Genomic DNA, 21,787 nt, shown 5'->3' with positions numbered 1-21,787 from the left:
CTGGAAGAGAATTAAGGGAAAAGTCATTTGCATCTACTGGAAAACTACTCTGAACTAATAAAGACCCGGATTTCTTAGGAAATTACATGAGAGGGTGGTGAGATTATTAATTCCTTTGTAGATTTAAACTGAGTAATGAAAAGTTGACAGATACTTTATTTTTGAGAAACCATTTAAAGTGCTTCCCTAAGTATTTAAACTTTGTACAGCTATTACTATCAATGTGAGTATACTTTTTGCTGGGTTTATTCCCAAGAGTGTCAAGTGTATTCTGGATATCCACTACAGCTTTTTGAAGTCAATGGTGCTGTTAATTTTTTAAATGAGGAAACTGAGGCTTTAGGATGTTGGAATAATTTTTCCAGAAAGCTCTCGCCAGACCTAGGAGTCAGAATCTGCATTTTTAAAAAAGAGACCAGATGATTCATGTGCATATTAAAAGTTTGAGAAGTAATGATTTATTTTCCAGAGTCCATGTTCATAATCCCTACACAGTCCTGCTTCCTTGGGTTAATCTAAGACTGAAAGCTTTATTAAGAATATTAGGTGAATCTAATATGTGAATTAGATAAATTCAAAATAATCCTTTTTTTCTGGTTGTATGTTCTAATTTTTGTAGATTTCAAATTTGTTAATTCTGCATTTTCCATTTTTCAACTACGGTTTCTGAGATCAGTTTCTAAGAGTCAACTCTCTCCTCTCCATGGCCCCTGTTGTGCCTGGATTCTAAGAATGTTCTAGTTTGATAGCTTCAGGTTCTTGTTATACAGGGTGTTTTTTAAAAGAAGAATCAATAATGATTACGCTTTGTAACATAAAGGTTGAGTTACTCTAGGGAACTACAGAGTCGGTCCTTGTAGACATCTGTCCTTCCCTATGTAGATGCCTTCTAGAAGGTGATGGGTAGTTACTATTCTTACCTATAATCTTTACATGTAAAATATAGTTTGTAATAAGTTCACTTGCATTGTAACAGAAAAAGCAAGTGAACAGTCTATGGGACACTTTATTTTATTTTATTTTTTTAATTGACATGTAGTTGACACACGGTGTGAATTTCAGGTATGCAGCATAGTGATTCAATATCATCCTAAGTTATGCTGTACTCAGCACAGGCATAGCGACCATCTGTCCAATACATCACTATTATAGTGTCGTTGGCTGTATTCTCTATGCTATACTTTTTATTCCTATGATTTGTTCATTCCTTAATGGGAAGCCTGTTTCTCCCATTCCTCTTTACTCATTTTGCCCAGCCTCCTACCTTCTTCCGCTCTGACAACCAATAATTTGTTCTCTGTGTTTATGGGTCTATTTCTGTTTTTTGTTTGTTTGTTCATGTGTTTTCTTTTTTGGATTCCGTAGGTAAGTGAGATTGTATGGCATGTGTCTTTCTATGTCTGATTTATTTCACTTAGCATTAATAACCTATAGGTCCAACCATGTAGTCACAAATGTCAAGATTTCATTCTTTTTTTTATGTCTGAGTCATATTCCAGTGTATGTATATACCATATCTTCTTTATCCATTCATCAGCCAATGGTCACGTGGCTTGCTTCCACATCCTGACTAATACTGCAGTAAACATTGGGGTGCATATGTCTTTTCAGATTGGTGTTTTCATTTCCTTTGGGTAAATATCCAGTAGTGGAATTACTAGATCATATGGTACTTCTATTTTTAATTTTTTGAAGAACCTCATTACTGTTTTCCACAGTGGCTGCACCAATTTCCATTCCCACCAACAGTCAGAAGTGTTCCTTTTTCTTCGTATTCTCACCAGTACTTGTTACTTCTTGTCTTTTTCATACTAGCTGTTCTGACTGATGTGAGGTGGTGCCCCATTGTGGCTTTGATTTGCATTTCTTTGATGTTGAGTGATGTTGAGCATCTTTTCATGTGTCTCTTGACCATCTGTATGTCTTCTTTGGAAAAGGGTTACTCAGTTTCTCTGCCCATTTATTACCTGGGTAATTATTATTATTATTATTATTGGTATTGAGTTATATAAGTTCTTTTTATATTATTGGATACATCACTTGCCAACATCTTCTCCCATTCAGTAGGGTTACCTTTTCATTGTGTTGATGGTTTCCTTCATATGCAAAAGCTCTTTATTTTGGTATCGTTCTAATAATCTATTTTTGCTTTTGTTTCCTTTACCTGAGGAGACATATCTAGAAAAATGTTGCTAAAGCCCATGCCAAAGAGATTACTGCCTATGTTGCTTTTCTGGGAGTTTTATGGTTTCAGGTCTCACATGTAGGTCTTGAATCCACTTTGTTTTTGTGTATGGTATAAGAAACTTGTCTAGTTTCATTCTTCTGCATGTAGCTGTCCAGTGTTCCCAGCACCATTTATGGAAGAGACTATCTTTACCCCATTGTATATTTTTAATCTTTTATGTTGTAGGTTAATTGATCATATAATTGTGGGTTTATTTCTGGGGTTTCTATTTTGTTATATTGATCTATGTGTCTGTTTTTGTGCCATACTGTTTTGATTATTATATCTCTGTGGTATGTCTTGAAATCTGGGATTGTGATGCCTCCACTTTAGTTGTTCTTTTCCAAGATTGCTTTCGCCACTTGCAGTCTTCTGTGGTTCCATACAGATTTTACGACTATTTGTTCTAGTTCTGTGAAAAATTCTGTTGGTATGTTGATAAGGATTGCATTGACTCTGTAGATTTCCTTGGGTAGTACAGACATTTTAATAATATTAATTCTTCCAGTCTATACTGTGAGAACGATAACAAATTGATGAAAGAAATTGAAGATGACACAAACAAATGGAAAGATAGTCCATGGTCATGGACTGGAAATCTGTACAACCTTTTAAAACATTAACATGTATGGGCGCCTGGGTGCCTCAGTGGGTTAAGCCTCTAACATTGGCTCAGGTCATGATCCCAGGGTCCCGGGATCGAGCCCCACATCGGGCTCTCTGCTCGGCTGGGAACCTGCTTCCCCCCTCTCTCTCTGCCTGCCTCTCTGCCTACTTGTGATCTCTCTCTCTGTCAAAGAAATAAAATCTTTAAGAAAATAAAAAATAAAACACTAACATGTAAATATGAGCCACTCAGGTTTAACGAGCGAGGAAGGGCGTGCAAATATCACAGTCTTAGAGATGGTACTTGGGTATCAGTTTGGAGAATGGACAGAAGCAATGAGAGTCATCAATGATTCTAGAGTCACTTAAAAGGTTTTTTGAAGTGTAGATTGAGGAAAAATCTGACACCCACACTTTCTGGTTAGTAGGTTTGTGACAGGGCCCAAGATTTTGCATTTTTCATAAGTGCCCAGGTGATGATCATGCCCGCTGGTCCAGGAAGCACACTTTGAGAGCTACTGCACTAGATTTGGGAGGCGAGTTGGAAAATTTTCCCATTGATCTCTGTAAGATAAAACATAGAAATAAACTCTGACAACAGAATTGAAGAGGAAGGGTGAGTTCCAAAAATTTGAAGGAGTTCTAATTGACAGGACTTGTTAGCAGACCACAGTATTCAGATGAAGTAGATTGAGAGTCTAGGCTGATTTCTAGATTTCTGACTGGAAAATGGTGGCGCCATAATTTCAGCACATGGAAAAAGAGGAGAAGATGGATAGGTTTTGGGGTGGACCTGATGACGAGTTTGGTTTTAGACATGTCCAATAGAGATTTATGTGCAGATATCTGTTAGGAAAGTAGGATACTGTAGAGTTGAAGATACAGTTACAAGAATATGAATTCATAAGTGCTGGTGTGTATGTCTATAGAGGAGAGATTCTAGGTCATAAAGTGAACAGAATAAAGTGCTGAGAACAGAACTCTGAAATATGCCTGTGTTTAAGGTAAAATCAGAATAATTCACCTTGAAAAGGCCTGAGAAGGGCTGCCAGGAGCTGCGGAGTCAGGAGCGTCTGAGAGGGTATGATCAGCCCGTCAGTACTGCAGAACGGTCCGTTGACATATGGATGCAGATCCATTCAGTTTTGTCAGAGTATCATGGATGGGACCCAGATGGTATCTACCTGAAGTTACAAAGTGTTTCTTTCTTTCTTTCTTTTTTTTTTTTTTTAAGATTTTATGTATTTATTTGACAGAGAGATCTCAAGTAGGCAGAGGGGCAGACAGAGAGAGAGGGGGAAGCAGGGTCCCCGCTGAGCAGAGAGCCCGATGCGGGGCTTGATCCCAGGACCCTGAGATCATGACCCGAGCCGAAAGCAGAGGCTTCACCCGCTGAGCCACCCAGGGTCCCCTTGAAAGTGTTTCTGAGGACAGAATACATGCCTTTTGTTTTTCTGATAAGAAGTTTCTGTGCACTTCTGAAGAAGAGAACCGTATTCATAGAAATCCTTGGGGTACGAATGGATTTATATTTAAGTTCTAATATTTTAGCTGAACTTTCATAACATGTTTAAAGAGCAAGTTAATCAAAATTTATATGTGCACGCGCATGCGTGTGTGTACATACATATACCTTCTTTTGAGGAAGCACAGTCCCTTGTGGGGTGTCAGTCCTTTCCGCGAGAAGCTTGCAGAAGCGCGTGTGGGGAGCTTGTGGTTGGCCCTTCTGAAGTGTTTGTCTTATTCTCCGCCCTCGTCCCGGCTGGGGAACCAAGAATGCTAGTACTGCTGTTAAGAATATTGTTTTACTCGGACTTAGTGTGACAGCTGGGCACGATTATTTTATTAGTTTACTGATTGGCCCAACCTAAACCAAAAAGAAAGACAAGGTCAACCAACGTGATAGATGTTCGGGCAGCTGTCCCTTCTGGTAATCTGACTGGAACCTCCCCCCCCCCCCCTTTCCTCTGGTGTTTTTTTGAAGCAGACTGACAACACAACCGTGGCAGCACGTAGAACTCGCTGCCCTTCAGGACCTGCGCTAATGGTTTCCTAAGCAGGGTTTACTGGTGCTGTGTCAGCGTCTGGAAAACAGAGTTGGAGCGTGTCTGTCCAATAGCAGGATGCCTGCCTCTGTTTTGGGAGAACTTCTTGTGGGGTGTGTGGATTGACTGACTCGTTAGGACTCTCTGGAAAGCCGGATTTGACATGGAGCCGACGTAACCCTTTGGGTTTGCTGCTTGTTTTCCTCTATTAATTAGTTGGAAAGCTCCGCACAAAATGTCGGCCAAATGCAGAATGAGAGGGAGAATGAATGTCGGCAGAATGAGAGGGACGCCAGGTAAACAGGTCTCTGAAGGACCAGAATCAAAGCGCGTTTTCCACTTTGTGCTCAGACAGGTCTGATGTCACAGGTGGCCTGGGTGTAGACTTTACCTTCACCTGCGGACCAGAATTTTAAGGCCCGACATCATGAAAGGGACTCAGAAACCAACTGAGGGTTTTGGAGGGGAGGAGGTGGGGGGTTGGGTGAGCCTGGTGGTGGGTATTAAGGAGGCACGGATTGCATGGAGCCCTGGGTGTGGTGCGTGAACAATGATTTTGGAACACTGAAAAGAAAAGAAAGAAAATGGAAAACAAAATATAAAGGCCTTCTGTGCTCAGAAAAAAAAGGGACACTTTTAAAATCTTGGGCTACAAATTATCAAATGTGTAATCGTTATTTCATAGAGACCAAACTACTTTCCTGAACTATTAGAAATTTTACTCACTGACAGTCTCTCAAAAGACTGGCAAAGAGCTTGCCATTGAGGCTAATGGGTGAAGACAGTAGATTTTGAAGATGGAAGACATAAAACACAAAAATTCTTTTCGGACCAGTTTTGAATACTAGACTTCAAGCTGTACGTTGTTCATTTAGGATTAAAAAGAACATTTTAGGGACACCTGGGTGGCTCGGTTGGTTGAGCGTCTGCCTTCGGCTCGGGTCATGATCCCGGCATCCTGGGATCGGGTCCCACATCGGGCTCCTTGCTCAGCGGGGAGCCTGCTTCTCCCTCTGCCTCTGCCTGCCACTCTGTCTGCCTGTGCTCACTCTCTCTGACAAATAAACAAATAAAATCTTTAAAAAAAAAACCAACATTTTATCGAGCATATCACAAATTAACATTTTCCTCTTTTCCTTTCTTTGGGCAGGTGGTCAAGTTATTAAGCAACAAAAGATCACAAGCAGTTGGCATATTAATGTCTAGCCTTCATTTAGATATGAAAGATATACAACATGGTAAGTAGAAAAATGAAAATTGAGCTTTGAATACCTAAATTTGGGCTGAAGGATGTGCAGTTTGGTGTTAAAGTTATTTTAGAGTTTTTGAGATTAGTATGTTTCTGTAAATGCTACCTGCGATGATCATTTTTGGAGGGGTTACTAGTAACTTGACTTTTATGTTGTTTCTATGTTTTGCTAAAAGCCTAATTCCCATGGGACATATTTAGTGTGCATTAATAAATAGTTCACTTTTAATTCATCCAAAATACTGGTCCCACTGCGCTCTGTAGCTAATTAGACTATATCTGAGGTATTTAGTTCTGGATGCCATGTTCAAAGAGTGACTCAAAAACAGGAGTGATAGTGGGGTATGTCTCAGCCATTGAAAATACCTGAAGAGTGTACTGGGGAGATAAGTACATGGAAACTTGAATCGTAGGTGTTCGATGAGCTAACGTGAATTTTCTAACAGATTGGTTTCAACCAGGGTAGGAGTCACACGGATGCTTGTTTTGGTTGTTACTATTTTAAGAATGTTTTTAGGATTAGAGACGTTGAGTAGTAGACTGGATTGCCATGCATAGTAATTAGATGAAAACTCAAGCGTTCAAGAGGCTGAATGATCGTTCGTCGTGGTTGTCTATAAAGCAATGGACACATGAGGGGGCGTGTTCTCTTAGTCTTCCTGTTCTGAGATACGGTGAGATGTGGAAAGAATCACAAAATCACATTTATTATGTATAACTTTTTAGGGTGGAAAACCGTCCCTCTTCTTTCAGTTATTTGGATATTTGAATTTGGATAACATTAATTCAGTTATTTAGTAACTGAATAATAATGGAATAACTTAATTAGTTATTTAATAACTGAAATATAATTGAATAACTATTATTCAAATAGTTGATTTGAATAACTCTTCAGTTATTTACTTTACGTAAACCCCTGGGCTTTTCTGTGTCTAGAGGGATTGAGTTACTTTTTCTAATATCCATCAAAGATAGTTTCAAATGATGCTTGCCCACGTATATCACTGTTGGTGGTCCAGACCCATGGATAGCAGTAACATCAGGACCTTTTGTTATTACTTTCATGTTGTTGTTTTCATTTCTATCTTTAACCAGGTTTATAGCATATTCCCTATGTTGAGAGTTGGGCTGATTTTAACGTTTCCTAGGTGGTTTTAGTGTCAGTATTTTAAGGACTTGAAATCTGCCCTGTAATTGACAGGCATTCCTGTACCATAGCTTCCTATCACATTTATGCTGAGAGATATTGCCCAAAGGTGCATAGAGGAAATCTATTTGGAACCCCCATAAGCTGTTCAGAGCCTTAGAGTAGATTTAAAGCAGATTGAATTATCCAGTGGAATGCCAGTTTACCTATTAAAGAAATATGGTTTCAAGTAGAACACAGACTTTATAAATCATGAAAACATTTAACTGGCTTTCTAGCTCACCCCTGTATGAATGTGGATTCTATTTGTTAGCCTTAAAATATTGTGAGGAATAATTCGTAAATAGCACAGGCCTGGTATGCTCTGTCAATTGATGAGTAACTCTTAATCATAATTTAAGTTTTTATTAAACTGTTTTGATGGGGAGGAGACTTCCTCAAACTGAAGCATTGGGGGGAGTAGTCATAGAACAGGACGCCAAGGCTGGCGCCAAGAAGTACTTGGCGTTTCTAAAGCTGGCAGATGTATCCCAGTTAAGTCATAGAATGAAATCTGAAAATAATGATATGGTCCTTTCCTTCAGTCAAATATTCAGCCCGGGTTGAGTTAATAATGAGAACCTTATGAGCAAAGGAGTCCACCTAACATCTGTGTCTGTGGTAAAGCCAGTGAGAGTTCATTGAAAATTTGCTAGCTTAACATGCAATGCTAACAATAACACGGCGTGAACGTCAGTAGTTGAAGGGTCACACAGAATTATGCATAAACTTTATCCTATTAGGATGTGAAGTGATTGCTTGAGTCGCTTTGAAACCCTGTACACGGTTTTCTAAAAAAAAACAGCCGCCTTCGAGTTTAAGTCTGAAGGGGCAAGTGGGATGCCTTGCAGTGAATAAGTCCTGTCTGTCTCAGCGTGTTGTCTGGAACCGTGATGTACATGTGTGAATCACTTGTGGCCTCTAGAATAAACTTGACTTCTATCAGGATAGGCCTCCATGGAGACATCCACAGAAGCATAAACATCATGGACTTTGGTTGGAGGAGCAGCCACAGACTTTATCCAGACCTCCGGTATCATCTTCTGGAGGAGCAAACGGAGACCTTTTGGTGGTTAGGTTTCTCTTCCAAGGTCGCAGAGCCCGTTCGCGGAACAGACTAAACTGGGGCCCCGCCTTCTTCACCCTCTGGGCCTGTTCTTTTCATCACAGGAGCTGCTTTTTCGAGATGGCGCTTTGTCTACAACCAGCCTTGGTATCTTGAAAACAAAGTATGTGCAACATTGTAAAACAGCAGGAAGTTTTTTTCCCTCTTTTCTCTTTTCCCTCACCAAAACTCCAGAAAAGGCTAGGGTTGGGCTTCCCTTGTAACGTTTCTATTTTTAAAGTTCCGCGTTAGAGTAATTAGCGTGGAAGGTTTGGCCTGGAGGTGCCAGAAGTCTAATTGTGGTCTTTGCCGCCGTATCCGCGGACCACCACACCCAGCTCGGACTCGGACGTTATTTTCTACAATAGCACATGTGGAGTCCTCAGTGTCACACAGAGTCCCAGGGCGGAGAGGGAAGAAAGGACGGGTTTCTTGACTGAGTTTACTCATGTGGCAATACAGGCGAGGCGGACCCAAATACTCATCCGTGTGTGCCCACGCACACAAGGTTGCAGGGAAGACCTGAGCGGCTCTAACGTAGTTGTAAATGTGTCTGTTAACTTCTGAACTATCCTGTAAATTATCCCAGTTTCCCAACAGGAAGGGTGAAACTGTGCTGTGCCCCCCTCTGGAAAAAAACAAAACAAAAACACTCCAGTGGTTTAGAAGAATTGAAAGTCAGGGATGAGGTGCTGTGCAGAAATGATTTATTTACCTAGTGTGCTAGATAGAGCTTAGGGTCCTTATGCCTTTAGGCTCTCCTGAAATCAGGCTCTCGGGATCCCCTGGGGCATTGCGACTTCTCCTCCCCAGCCTGAGTTGGTTCCCCTGGGCGAGTAGCCCTTCGAGTTCTGGTTTACTGTCACGGAAGTCTAGAATCTCTACTTTGGGTGGGCCTTCGAGCTTTAATGTGTGGCTTTGGCTCTTCAGGCTGTCAACGGAAAGTTCAGATTCGCCGGGAGAGGCCTTCAGCAGTTTCTGGACTGGCTCGTTCTCCTGCGTTCTCTCTTCTTTAGCCTGGTGTTTCCTCTCTTGGCTGCTCCTTGAGGCTTTTTCAGCTATTTGATAAATATATTTTATCCCGCATTTTAAATCACTCTCCGTGGGAGGATCGATTCCCACCCCCTAGCCTGTTATTTTCACGATGGGAGTTACCCTGCGGCTTTGGAGCGGAGTTTTGTGAAAAGAGGTGCAGGTGTGCATACAGCGTTCCGTCCGTAGTTTGGGAGTCAGTGTGGTAGTCACAGCTCCAGGACCATTTTCGTAGGAAATAGTAGCTGCAGGGCACTTTGAAATTTCATAGGGCTCAGATTTATCCCCGAGGTCTCCCTAGTAGGTAGAATATTCACGTAACTTATCATACAAACTGTGATACCTTTGAGAGTGGAAGGGGGCGCTGTGCCTAACGTTGCCTGGGCAGCAAGCGCCGAGTGGAGAGTTTGCACGTACTACACGGTGTGCAGAGTAACTCTACTATCAGATCAGATGGAAACACGTTTCTGATGTAGTTCTCCTCCATATATATATATCAACTATTTATTGGCCAGGAAATTAAACAGGTTGAAAAGCCTGCTTGGTAAACCTGAGGGTATCTAGCTCTCTGTCCCTTTGCTCCTCTCATCAAGATCTTGTCTGAAAGGTTTGTTCCAGTTTGTTACAAACACATCACAGAGGTAGGAAATCCATCACCGTATAATCTGTCTCTGGGAACTAGAAGTCTAACTCAGCACGTAGCTGGACCCACGACCAGTCAGGGACTAAAGCCTCTAGGTTTTCATGCTCTGTCTCTGGACAGGAGTGGAGTGGAGTCTCTCTAGGAGATTTTAGCTAATCCACATGTCTCGTATCTTTTTGCTTTCATCAGTAAATGTCCACTTCACATATCAGAATGCTAATGAGCAAAGCCTCGGGTACTGATCTAGTAACTTGTAATATCTGCCTCTGAAGTATGGCCTTTCTTTTTCGGTAATTTAAATTCAGTTATGGAGGGGAAGTCGTTAGGAGGGTTGTTGTGGCTGGGATATGGGCATTGGGGAGGGTATGTGCTATGGTGAGTGCTGTGAATTGTGTAAGCCTGATGAATCCCAGACCTGTACCCCTGAATCAAATAATACATTATAGGTTAGCTAAATTCAATTGGGCAACATTTAGTACATCGTTAGTTTCAGAGGTCAGTGATTCATCAGTCGCATAGAACACCCAGTGCTCATCAGATCACAGTCCTCCTTAAGGCCCATCACCCATACCCCATCCCCCCACCCACCTCCCCTCCAGCAACGCTCAGTTGGTTTCCCAGAGTCCAGGATCTCTCATGGTGTTGCTCCCTCTCCGATGACCTCCCATTCAGTTTTCCCTCCTTTTCCCTACCTATGATCAGGAATTCAGCAGCGTGGTAGGATGTAAAAGCGAGGTACAGAAATCAGTTGCATTTCTATACAACAACAATGAGACAGAAGAAAGAGAAATTAAGGAGTTAATTCCATTTACAATTGCACCCCAAACCATAAGATACCTAGGAATAAACCTACCAAAGAGGCAAAGGATCTGTACTCAGAAAACTACGGAACACCCATGAAAGCAATTGAGGAGGTACGGCCATTCCTACATAGTGCTGGCCCACCATCCCTGAGGTATGGGTATTGGATAGCCGACTGCCCCTTAAGTTGAAGCTTTAACTGGCTCATATACATTATTACATTCCCTCGGTATACATGTTCTCAAAAAAGATTAAAGATACTGTAGCGGGGCGCCTGGGTGGCTCAGTGGTTTAAAGCCTCTGCCTTCGGCTCGGATCGTGATTCCAGAGTCCTGGGATCGAGCCCAGCGTGGGGCTCTCTGCTCAGCGGGGAGCCTGCTTCCTCCTCTCTCTCTCTCTCTCTGCCTGCCTGCCTCTGCCTACTTATAATCTCTGTCTGTCCAATAAATAAATAAAATCTTAAAAAAAAAGATACTGTAGCAAGAGATACCTTAGATGTATTTAATGATCTCATCCATAGAAGTAAGTTTCTAACCTTCCAAGACTGTTCTTCCCAAAGTATTGAAGGTCCTCATTCCTTTCTTTTCTTTTCTTTCCTTTTTTTTTTTTTTTAAGATTTTATTTATTTATTTGTCAGAGAGAAAGCGAGCACAAACAGGGGAGGTGGCAGGCAAAGGGAGAAGCAGGCTCCCTGCTGAGCAGGGACCCAATGCGGGACTGATCCCAGGATTCTGGGATCATGACCCCAGCTAAAGGCAGACACTTAACCAACTGAGTCACCCATGCATCCTGGCCCTCATTCCTTTCTTCCTACTTCTTTTTTTTTTTTTTTAAAGATTTTTATTTATTTATTTGATAGACAGTGAGAGAAGGAACACAAACAAGGGGAGTGGGAGAGGGAGAAGCAGGCCTCCAGCTGAGCAGGGAGCCCGAAGTGGGGCCCAATCCCAGGACCCTGGGATCATGACCTGAGCCGAAGGCAGATACTTAATGACTGAGCCATCCAGGTGCCCTGTCCTTTCTTCCTTTTAATGTCTGTCCTATCTAAAGCCAACTAGTACTGTGAACCCATGGGCAACAAGGACTAAATTAGGTCCTTGTTGAAATTTCTATCCTTTTAAATCATGGTTTGTGAAAATCATGTGTCTTTTTTTTTTTTTTAAAGATTTTATTTATTTATTTGACACAGAGAGAGAGAGAGAGAGATCACAAGTAGGCAGAGAGGGGTGGGGAGGAAGCAGGCTCCCTGCCGAGCAGAGAACCCGACTCGGGGCTCGATCCCAGGACCCCGAGATCATGACCCGAGCTGAAGGCAGAGGCCCAACCCACTGAGCCACCCAGGCGCCCCTGAAAATCATGTGTCTTGACATCAAATAAGATAATTAATCTCTAAGCCTAATGACTGGTTTTTCAAGTGCTTTTTAAAAAATGCAGCTAAGGATACCTTACAAGGACAATGACCTGCTTTTAGGTTTAAATCAGACATTCTAGGAGCATCTGGGTGGCGCAGTCTGTTAAGCATCCCACTCTTGGTTTCTGCTCAGGTCCTGATCTCAGGGTCGGGAGATCAAGCCCTGTGTTGCAGAGTCAGCCTGAGATTCTCTCTGCCTCTCCCTCTGCCCTTCCTGTGCGTGCTCTCTGTCTCTCTCTCAAATAAATAAATCTTTAAACAAAAAAATGAAAAATTCCAGTGAAGTCTGCCTTGTCCTAATAACCATGTAGGAGGAAATCACATAGGTTGGCAGGTATTTAGAGAGAGAGTTGCTTTTGACGAACAGGACACACAGGCTTGAATATTGGCTTGAATTTTTACCTCTCCCCCAACCCCCTTCCTTCTGTTATTTGCCAGTACAGGCATATCACAGATATATTGTGGCCTTGGTTCCAGTTACCACAGTAAGGCGAATATCAAAATAAGCTGAGTTAAATTTAAATGAAGGTTTTGGTTTCCAGTGCAAATAAAATTTACACTATACTATAATATTAAGTGCCCAGTAGCCTCGTGTTTAAAAAAATTGTGAATATACTGATATGGTTTCTGAATATAGGTGAGGTTCGGCGGGATGAGATCCTGAGCTGAGGCCCAAGAAAGAATTCTAGAGATGTCTTTGGTGCAAAATGGTGGTTTATTAAAACACGGGGACAGGACCCGTGGGCAGAAAGAGCGGCTGCGCTGGGGTCTTGAGAAGTGGCTGATTATATATTCCAGAGTGGGGGGAAGTAAGGAAAAGGGAGGTTTCAAAATAACTTTCATATGCTGGGAGGCTGGCCTTCTATACCAGCGGTCTCGCCATTTTTAAGTTCAAGTTGTTTTTCCCTCTTGCAAGGTGTTAACATTTAGTCAGGAGCTTCCTGCAAGAATGTTACAGGTGTCCCACCCAGGAGTGGGGGTGGGGGGAGGTTGCAGGGGGTCAACTGCTTTGTCTTCAGCCAGCCTTCTCCTCCCTCATCGTATACCTTAATTAGGAAATACATTACGGCTAAAAAATACTACCCATCATCTGAGTTTTCAGTGGGTCGTAATCACTGAGCACAGATCACCGTAATAAGTATAATAATAATGAAAAAGTTTGAAGTATTGCGAGAATCTCTAAGATGTGACACAGTGACACAAAGTGAGCAGATGCTGTTGGAAAAGTGGTGCCCACAGACTTGCCTGAAGCAGGTTGCCACAAACCTTTAATTTGTAAAAAACAACAAAAAACCCCCCCAAAAACCCCAAAAAACAAAAACAAAAAAAATTTTAAAAACGCAGTATCTGCCAAGTCAATAAAGCAAAGTGCAATAGAATGCGGTCAGCCTGTAGCTGTGTAAAGTGGTCCAGAAGAAGGGAGTTGATTTTCGTTATACAACGCAGGGAATGGAGGCTTACAGATTCAGCCTGCCTGGGGCTTCACCTTAATAGAACTAGAATGGGTATCCAGTCCCTCTGCCTCCCAATTCACAGCCCTCTCCCAGTGTACTAGCTTGTTTCGGAATGAGGACCCGTGTTTTCCTAATAAAATGAGAATATGCAACATACGCAAAAAGAGAAATTGGCAGAAAGGCACAGTCCTTCTGGCCTCCAGCTGTTTTGGCTTTTTGAGTTACTAAAGCGCTGGAAAATATGTTTAGCAAATTTCATTTATTCTTTTGTCATTGCATGCAAATTCCCCAGTTTGCTCATTGACTCTGTTCCTTAGAGAGGGAAGCGGACCTTTTTTACAGCTATGAATTAAAGGGGGAAAACAATTTAAAAAAGAATTATTAATTAATGGAGTTGCTGGTTCTTGATGGAACCAAACAAAGATAAACAAATTTGTTAGCAAAAATGCGTATTGGGCTCAGCTTACCATGAACAAAAGCAGGTTGTGATTACTTGTAAAAAGTTTGTGACAGGGGCACCTGGGTGGCTCAGTGGGTTAGGCCGCTGCCTTCGGCTCGGGTGGTGATCTCGGGGTCATGGGATCGAGTCCCGCATGGGGCTCTCTGCTCGGCGGGGAGCCTGCTTCCCCTCTCTCTCTGCCTGCCTCTCTGGTTGCTTGTGATCTCTCTCTGTCAAATAAATAAATAAAATCTTTAAAAAAAAAATGTCTGTGACACATAGGGCATGAGACTTTCTGGGCCTTTTTTCTAAGTGACTGATGCTCAGAGAGTTTATAGGAATGTACACCCTAGTTAAGTCCTTGGGGATGCTTGCTTTCATTTGTACCCATGCGCTATGCATATTTCTTTTCTTTTCTTATTTTTTTAAAAGATTTTATTTGTTTGACAGAGAGACACAGTGACAGAAAGAGTACAAGCAGGGGGAGTGGGAGAGGGAAAAGCAGGCTTCCCACCTAGAAGGGAGCCCGATGTGGGGCTCGATCCCAGGACTCTGGGATCATGACCTGAGCTGAAGGCAGACGCTTAACCACTGAGCCACCCAGGCGTCCCTCTAATCATATTTCTTTATTCCTTTTGTCTATACTTCCTGGCTTTTCCCTTTATTTCTTAAGTGCAGACTAGGATTGCTTAAGAGAGCCTGATTCCAGAGCCATGCTGCTCAGATTTTATTTGGGGCAGAACGTGCGTCTCCCCCCAAACCCAGATTTGTCTGTTGAAAGCCCTAATCCCCAGTGGGATTGTGCTGACCCCGGGGAGTCTTTGGGGGATAATCAGGTTTACAGGAGCTCATGAGAGTGGCTCCCATGATAAGATAAGTAACATCCTTCAAGAAGAGGAACAGAGGCACAGGCTGTGCACACAAGGAAAAGGGTCCTTACAAGTTCCAGCGTCCAGAACTGTGAGAGCTAAATTCCTGTGCAAACCACCCAGTCTGTGAGATTTGTTAGCGACACCAGCTGAGTGAGAGAGACTGGAATCCCAGTTCTGCGGGTTAGCTGAGTAAGAACCTGGGCCGTGTTCTTCATATCTCATTGGTAGAAAGGGTTAAATGAGTTATTTCCTGTGAAATGAGTTAAATGAGTTATTTCCTGTAAACGCGTGTAACGCAAACACACACACACAGTAAATAGTCAGTATTCAGTCTGTCCTCGCCTTTCTGCATTTCTTAGGAAATACGTTGTGTTAATAGGCTTTGGAGGTTCCTGAACTGAGCTAGACCAAAGGGGGCACGTGGGAGTCTTAAGTTCAAGGGGCCTGTAACCGAGGCAGATACGGTTGTTGCGGATCTTGGGTTTTCTGTCAGTCTTCCTGAAATAATGAGTTATTACAGGGCTGTGCCCATCTCTGTTTTCTGGATGGAGATAAATCCGGGGATTATTTACATGAGCAGCCCTTAGAAGGTGAGCATGAGCCCATCTTTGGGCTGCCCTGTATCTGCAAGGAGAGGATTTGTTTTAGAAATTTGAAAGGTGGGGGGGGGGGGCGGGTCTCCCCTAACTGTGTGGTTTCTTAACCATCGTGTCTGGGCACTGTGAGCTCGCCATATTCCACAGGTACCGCTGTTGGGTGTGCGTGGCTCGTGGGGGTGGCGGTGGGGGGAAGTTTGGGTTTGTTGCTACAGCGAGTCTTGTGAGGACCAAGACTAGAAGTGGAGACAGGGACAGATGCTTCCGTTTCCTGCTTTAACATCTTATTAAACTGACAGTTAAACTACTTTCTAGCTCTGAGTATGAAGTATTAAACACACTTCTTTAAAAATCTGGAAATACCCTTTTGAACTGTGGGAACTTATGGTAGCTCTTGCTGCGTATTTTCATAGCCTACACATAGCAGTTCTCTCCTGCGGGACTGCCGCTGGACAGTGTTTTTCTTATGGAATTTTCTACCAAACAAGTTGTAGATTACAAACTTCTGGTCTTTTTTGTAGTATTTCTGGTTTTATTCTCGGAGACACAAGCTTTTTCACTTGCCTATTAAATACCATAAGAAAGTTTATCTATAATCATTTGTGTATTTTTGTAATATTCTCAAAAATTGGGTTTAGGGTGGGCAATGTTAATGTTTCCAAGTAGGTTTTCCAGTGTCTGGTTTCTTTATGAAACTCAAGTTTACAAGGCTCACTTAGAAATTGCTTCATGCCTTTTTTTTTTAACCTTCATTTTAAGTGTTTTCTTCACATGGGATGTGGAGTTTTAAGACCTGTTTATTATATTTATTGAGACATTAAAAAACTAGTAAATGCTGTTGGGAGGTTTAGTGAATGGTTTTCATTGAAATGTAAAGTCACTTAGAATTAGAAATTTGAGAAGAAAGTGGGCTCCATCCAGTGGGCCATCAATTGTAGCCTTGTCGTGGAGAAAAGCGCATGTGAGATAGGTTCACTTTCATTAAAACCTACTTTTAGAAATTTAATATCAGAATATGTTTTAATTTAAAATATAAACTCATTACCTAGAGTCTCTTAGAAAAAGAAAGACCTCCTAAATCAATTTAAGTCACACATAGATGATTAAATCAAGGGAAAATGAATTATTATAAATCTTTCATTACAGGCTCAGAAAAAACCTGGGTTGAACTTAGCTTATATTTTTTTATGACATTGTTCCACAGTTGGGCTTTTTGATTATGCTTTTATGGGAAGGAGAAACACGATTAGGCTGTTCTGAAACCGCGAGCTTGGGACGTGGATATTCTTTCCTTCATTGGGCTTAGTATCTGATTATGTATCAAGTGTTTACGTGTTTATTTTGTTGCCCCCCACCTTCCCCCTCCACCCCTACCCCCTCTCCCCTGTAAGCTCTGTGACGCTTGGAGATGCAGCCCCCTGCAGGATGTCTGCCCCTACAACACAACGCTTTATCTGTTCTTTACAGTCAGGGGGGATTGTTAGAGGAATTGCCCAGGACCACATGGGGCGCGTGTGAAGGTGCGGCCCAAATTTGAGCACAGAGACTTAGTGTGAGTGCGTCACTAATCACACCAACTGTGGCCCTTGTCCCACTGTGTGTTGAAGGCACAGTTTTTGCGACAATATTCCTTTCGCATGATCCTCGAGGTCGGGGGTGGGGATTCAGACCATTATTTGGGCAGGGGTGGGGGGGGGTGTAAAGCCCATTTGATAACTAGAATCCTGTGTGTATTTTAAAACTAACTGCTTTAAAATTCTGGGTGTTTCGACAAGTGAGTTTTCAGCACCCCAAAGTGGCCGCCTTCAGGATGCTTTCTGGTTTTCTGTATCCTTTCAGATGAAGTGAGGATCTGAGAGTACTAGAGAGGAGGACAGGAGGAGTGCTTGGCAGTTTCCACATTTCCTTCAGGAGCCACCTGTGTCCTATTCCTACTAGGTACATTCTAGAAATATGATCAGAACTATAATCAGCCCTGTGTGCTGAGACATCCGATAAAATGGCTTAAAAATTTACGTAATGGCATATCTTTGAGCATGACCGCAGTAATGATACCTCATGCTGATAACTTACTCTTTACTCATGGTCAAACATGAATACAATAAGATCTCTACTTTCCCAGTGGCAGTTTTCAGCCAAATACCTCTGAATTTGTTGTAAAATTTATTAAAACTGCTTCGATCAATTATTATTTACATGTGATTAAGAAATCAAATAGTGGGGCGCCTGGGTGGCTCAGTCGTTAAGCGCCTGCCTTCGGCTCAGCTCATGATCCCAGGGTCCTGGGATTGAGCCCCACATTGGCCTCTCTGCTCGGAGGGAAGCCTGCTTTTCCCTCTCCTACTCCCCCTGCTTGTGTTCCCTCTCTCTCACAGTCTCTCTCTGTCAAATAAATAAATAAAATCTTAAAAAAAAAAGAGAGAGAGAGACATCAAATAGTACAGAAGGCCTTGCAATGAGAAAAAAATATGCAATTCCCAGATCTCCATACAGGCTTCGTCACTTCCATGATGGGTTGTAAAGGCATGATTTTCCCCTTGTTTGAGCCGCTGTGGAATATTCGCAGCCTCAAGGAGATGGTGGAATTTAGCAGGAGGATTCTTTGTGGTCACTGACGGTATGAAGTCCTTATGAATTAAATGGTTGTGAAGAGAAGTCGAAATTGCACACGACATTCAAATTATCATCTGCAAGTTTCCTTTTCATTCTAAGATTTGTGACTCTGTATTCAGGTTGTAGGCTTGCTGCTAATGATAATAATAGCCAGGGGCACCAGGGTGGCTCAGTGGGTTAAAGCCTCTGCCTTCGGCTCAGGTCATGATCCCAGGGTCAGCAGGGAGCCTGCTTACCCCCCCACCCCGCCGCCTGCCTCTCTGCCTACTTGTGATCTCTCTCTCTGTGTGTCAAATAAATAAATAAAATCTTAAAAAAAAAAAAAAAGAATATTAGGCAGCACATAAAGTCATTGCGGTAGGGTTCGCGCTAAGTCTCTGAGGTAGGTAATGTTATTATTCCCAACTCAGGGATAAAAATCTGCAACGGAGAGGGAAGGAACGTTAGCAGCAGGTGCTGGGCTGTGGTTTAGTCGCAGGTGGTCTGGTTGCAGAGTCTGTGCTCTGAAGCCCTGTGCTGTACTTCCTAAGAACTCTCAAATGTGAGTAATTTTATCAGTGGCTTAAGCTGGAGAAAATGGTACATGATTTGTGTCCTCCATGCTTCATAACTACGGCACCAGTCTGCTGGCTGGCAACCAGCACTGCTCTTTACAGCGCGCTCCTCTCCTAGTGCCACTGAACCAGAGCACGCTTCCGTACTGCGTGTGTTTGTGTTGGGGGCCTGGGGTGGACTCCAGCAACACAGAGAGAAAAACACGAAAGCTGCAAAGAGGTTGCTTGGTGGATATTGGAAGATTTGCTTTAAAATTCCTTCTATTATCAATTCCTGTCCTGCCTTCTGTCAGTTCTGTGATTTGGGTGATGCTCGGATGCTCATTCCTTAGTTGATAAGGAAGAGAATGCGTTCAAAGACGAGCATCACTTTAGCAACATACATACTCTCATGGAAGTGTCAGAGTGTCTTAGAGGGACTCCTCTACTGTTACAACTGCCAGCCCCTGTTCTTACTGTAAAGAGGTCAGGATTGACATTAATCTATAGCAGGGGGCTCTTGATTCATTTTTCCCTACTGTCTTATTTCCTTCCTTCTTTTATTGGTTCCCTTACTTACTTATCTACTTACTCAGATGTTTACTGAGTACTTTCTTTGTGCCCAGCTCCACTCCTGGCACTGGGGTATAAAAATGACAACAAAAAAGACAAAACAACAACAACACATGGCTATGCGGGACTTACATTCTAGTAGGGAAGAAAGCAATTAAAAAAAAAAAAAGGCAAAATGTGTAGTGTGTCTAAAGGTATGACAAGTACCATGGAGGAAATACGCAAAAGCAGGAAGTAGGAGCAGCACAGAGTGAGAGGTGAGGGAGCCATCAGGAACAGCCTTGAGGAGAAAGCCACATCTGAAGGGTACGAGAAAAGGAACCCCATCCTATCGGAGGGAAGAGGCTGGTTGGGAGAAAAAGTGAGTCGGGTGCAAAGATCCTGTGATGCCAGCTAGTGTCCCGGCACACTAAAGGAGCAGCAAGTTGTCGAGTGTTTCTGGAGAGAGTGATCGGGGGAAGAGAAGTTTGGGGTGCGTTTGGACAAATAAGGGATGGAGGGAAGGAAGGAGTCAAGGAGGATGGGCAGGAGGACCCGAAAAAACTTTCACAGTTTATTCGGATGCAAGACGATGCTGGCTTATACAGAGTTAGCAGTACTGATGGTGAGATGTAGCCAGACTCGGGATAGTTTTTAAAGGTCAAGGCAACAGGATTTGCTTATGGATTAGATGTAGACTGAGAAAGAAGGACGACGCGGGATTTGGCGCTTTTGTTAATACAAGGATGAACTTGGTATTCTCTGAGGAAAATTGCAGAAAGGACGGTTTGAGAAGGAAGATCAGGAGTTCCACTTGGGATGTGTTATGTTTAAGATTCCCGTTAGGCATGTGAATAGAGGTGTTGGGCATTAAGAATCATGAGTGCAGAGTTAGAGAAGTTCAGACTAGTGCAAGCATGGGGTTCGTCAGTGTCTTGATGATGAGGAGAACAGAAACCAAGTATCCAGCCTGCATGGTCCTCAAATTCCCGAAGTCACATGAGTTTTCATAACACCTTCAGGATTATATCCTATGTGAATCTACCGTGATGTGGCTTAGCGTATTCTAGGTGGGGTAGGAATTAGCTCAAGCAGACAATGAAGAGCAAAGAGAAATATATTTTGAACATACTATATATTTTTAGTGCTTCTCTCTTGAAAGAGGACAGAATGCAAGCTTTCTTTATTTTTCCTCATTTGTGCAACAGACTTTGTTCACCAAGAAAATGGATAATTCGAAGTTGTTTAAAATCAGATTGTGCTTTACTTTATTTCCATTAAGCCATTGGTTCTATTAATTATTTCTCCCATAAAGAGGAACATAAACAGGAGCGGCTTTCTTGAGTTGCTAACACTCACGGAAGATAAATCTGAAATCTTTATGTCTCTGAAAAAAACATTAGTGAACTAAATACAAACAAAATTTGATTACTATTTAGTGAGGACTGTTGGGTAACATTGAGAATTTGTCATCATAGCGATTTGGAAGAAAATACAAATTGAATAATTCATGGTATCCACATTGATATTTCCACTGGAAACAAAATTCTTTTAATTCTTAGCATCTTCTATTTTAAATGCAAAGTTTTATTGCCGACCTGTTTTAGACCTGTTAGCTCCCATGCTCTTGGACTGCTCTATTTCAATGCGGTTCTATCATGCCTTTCTTCCTTTAAAAAGTTTTAATTAATGGAGCATGGAAACGTGTTTCATAAAGATTATGTAATCATCAACCAAAATTGTTTTTCGTTTTGAAAATCTCCTATGGTCCGGTTTAAGAGACAGCCAGAGTCTCATATTAACTGTTCTGTTGTTACATGTTGTTTTGGTTGACATGTATGAAGAAAATCTGTCTTCACACAGATATGTGGCTGAAAAGAAAGAGGTATTTATTAGCTTTTCAGATAATGGTCGATGTAATTGTTAATACTGCACCAAAACTCTCAACAAGTAATAGTTTCCTAATGGTTAGCGGCAGTGTTGAATTTGAAAGCCACATCAATAAACTTTTCATACATTTAAAAAAAAAAATTACATCCTACTCAGTATTAAATACTTGGGTCTGCTAACGTTAGTTTATTTAACTGAGTTAAGGCATCTGAATTACATAGATGTTTGGCAGAAAACATACATTTAAGAATATTGAGTTCATTTAAATGAAACCCAAATATTCATTTAAACCTGAACAGGCTCGACTATGTTTTGAAGTTTGGAGATGTTTAGAAGAGTTTTAAAATGGCAGTTGTGTTTTTTACTTCTAACTCAGATTCACCCTGGCAGGTTCCTGAACCCTAATCCCAATTATAGTGTCTGTATGTTACCATGTTGGTTGCTCAGTGCCCTATTTTAGGTTTAACTTGGAATGATGCAAACAGACATTCGGGTCTCCTGGTCTCCCTGCAGCAGTGTAAACTAGCTGTAAA

The 21,787-nt window shown here is 42.0% G+C and overlaps 1 protein-coding gene across 2 annotated transcripts in view; it reads left to right on the top strand.

The window, feature by feature from the left end:
- Window positions 1–21,787, top strand: part of FMN2 (formin 2) — a gene marked incomplete at its 5' end in the record, with an annotated part of 369,568 nt that overhangs the window by 152,149 nt on the left and 195,632 nt on the right. For both annotated transcript variants that reach the window (XM_080825184.1, XM_080825183.1), the window contains one exon: window positions 6,029–6,116. In XM_080825184.1, coding sequence (XP_080681310.1) covers window positions 6,029–6,116 — 88 coding nt within the window. The remainder of the gene's footprint in view (window positions 1–6,028; window positions 6,117–21,787) is intronic.

The sequence above is a fragment of the Martes martes genome, assembly GCF_963455335.1.
Source record: "Martes martes genome assembly, chromosome: 15".
NCBI classification, from domain to species: domain Eukaryota; kingdom Metazoa; phylum Chordata; class Mammalia; order Carnivora; family Mustelidae; genus Martes; species Martes martes.
Note: the sequence above shows the minus strand (reverse complement) of the source record. Positions and strands in the feature narration are given on the sequence as shown.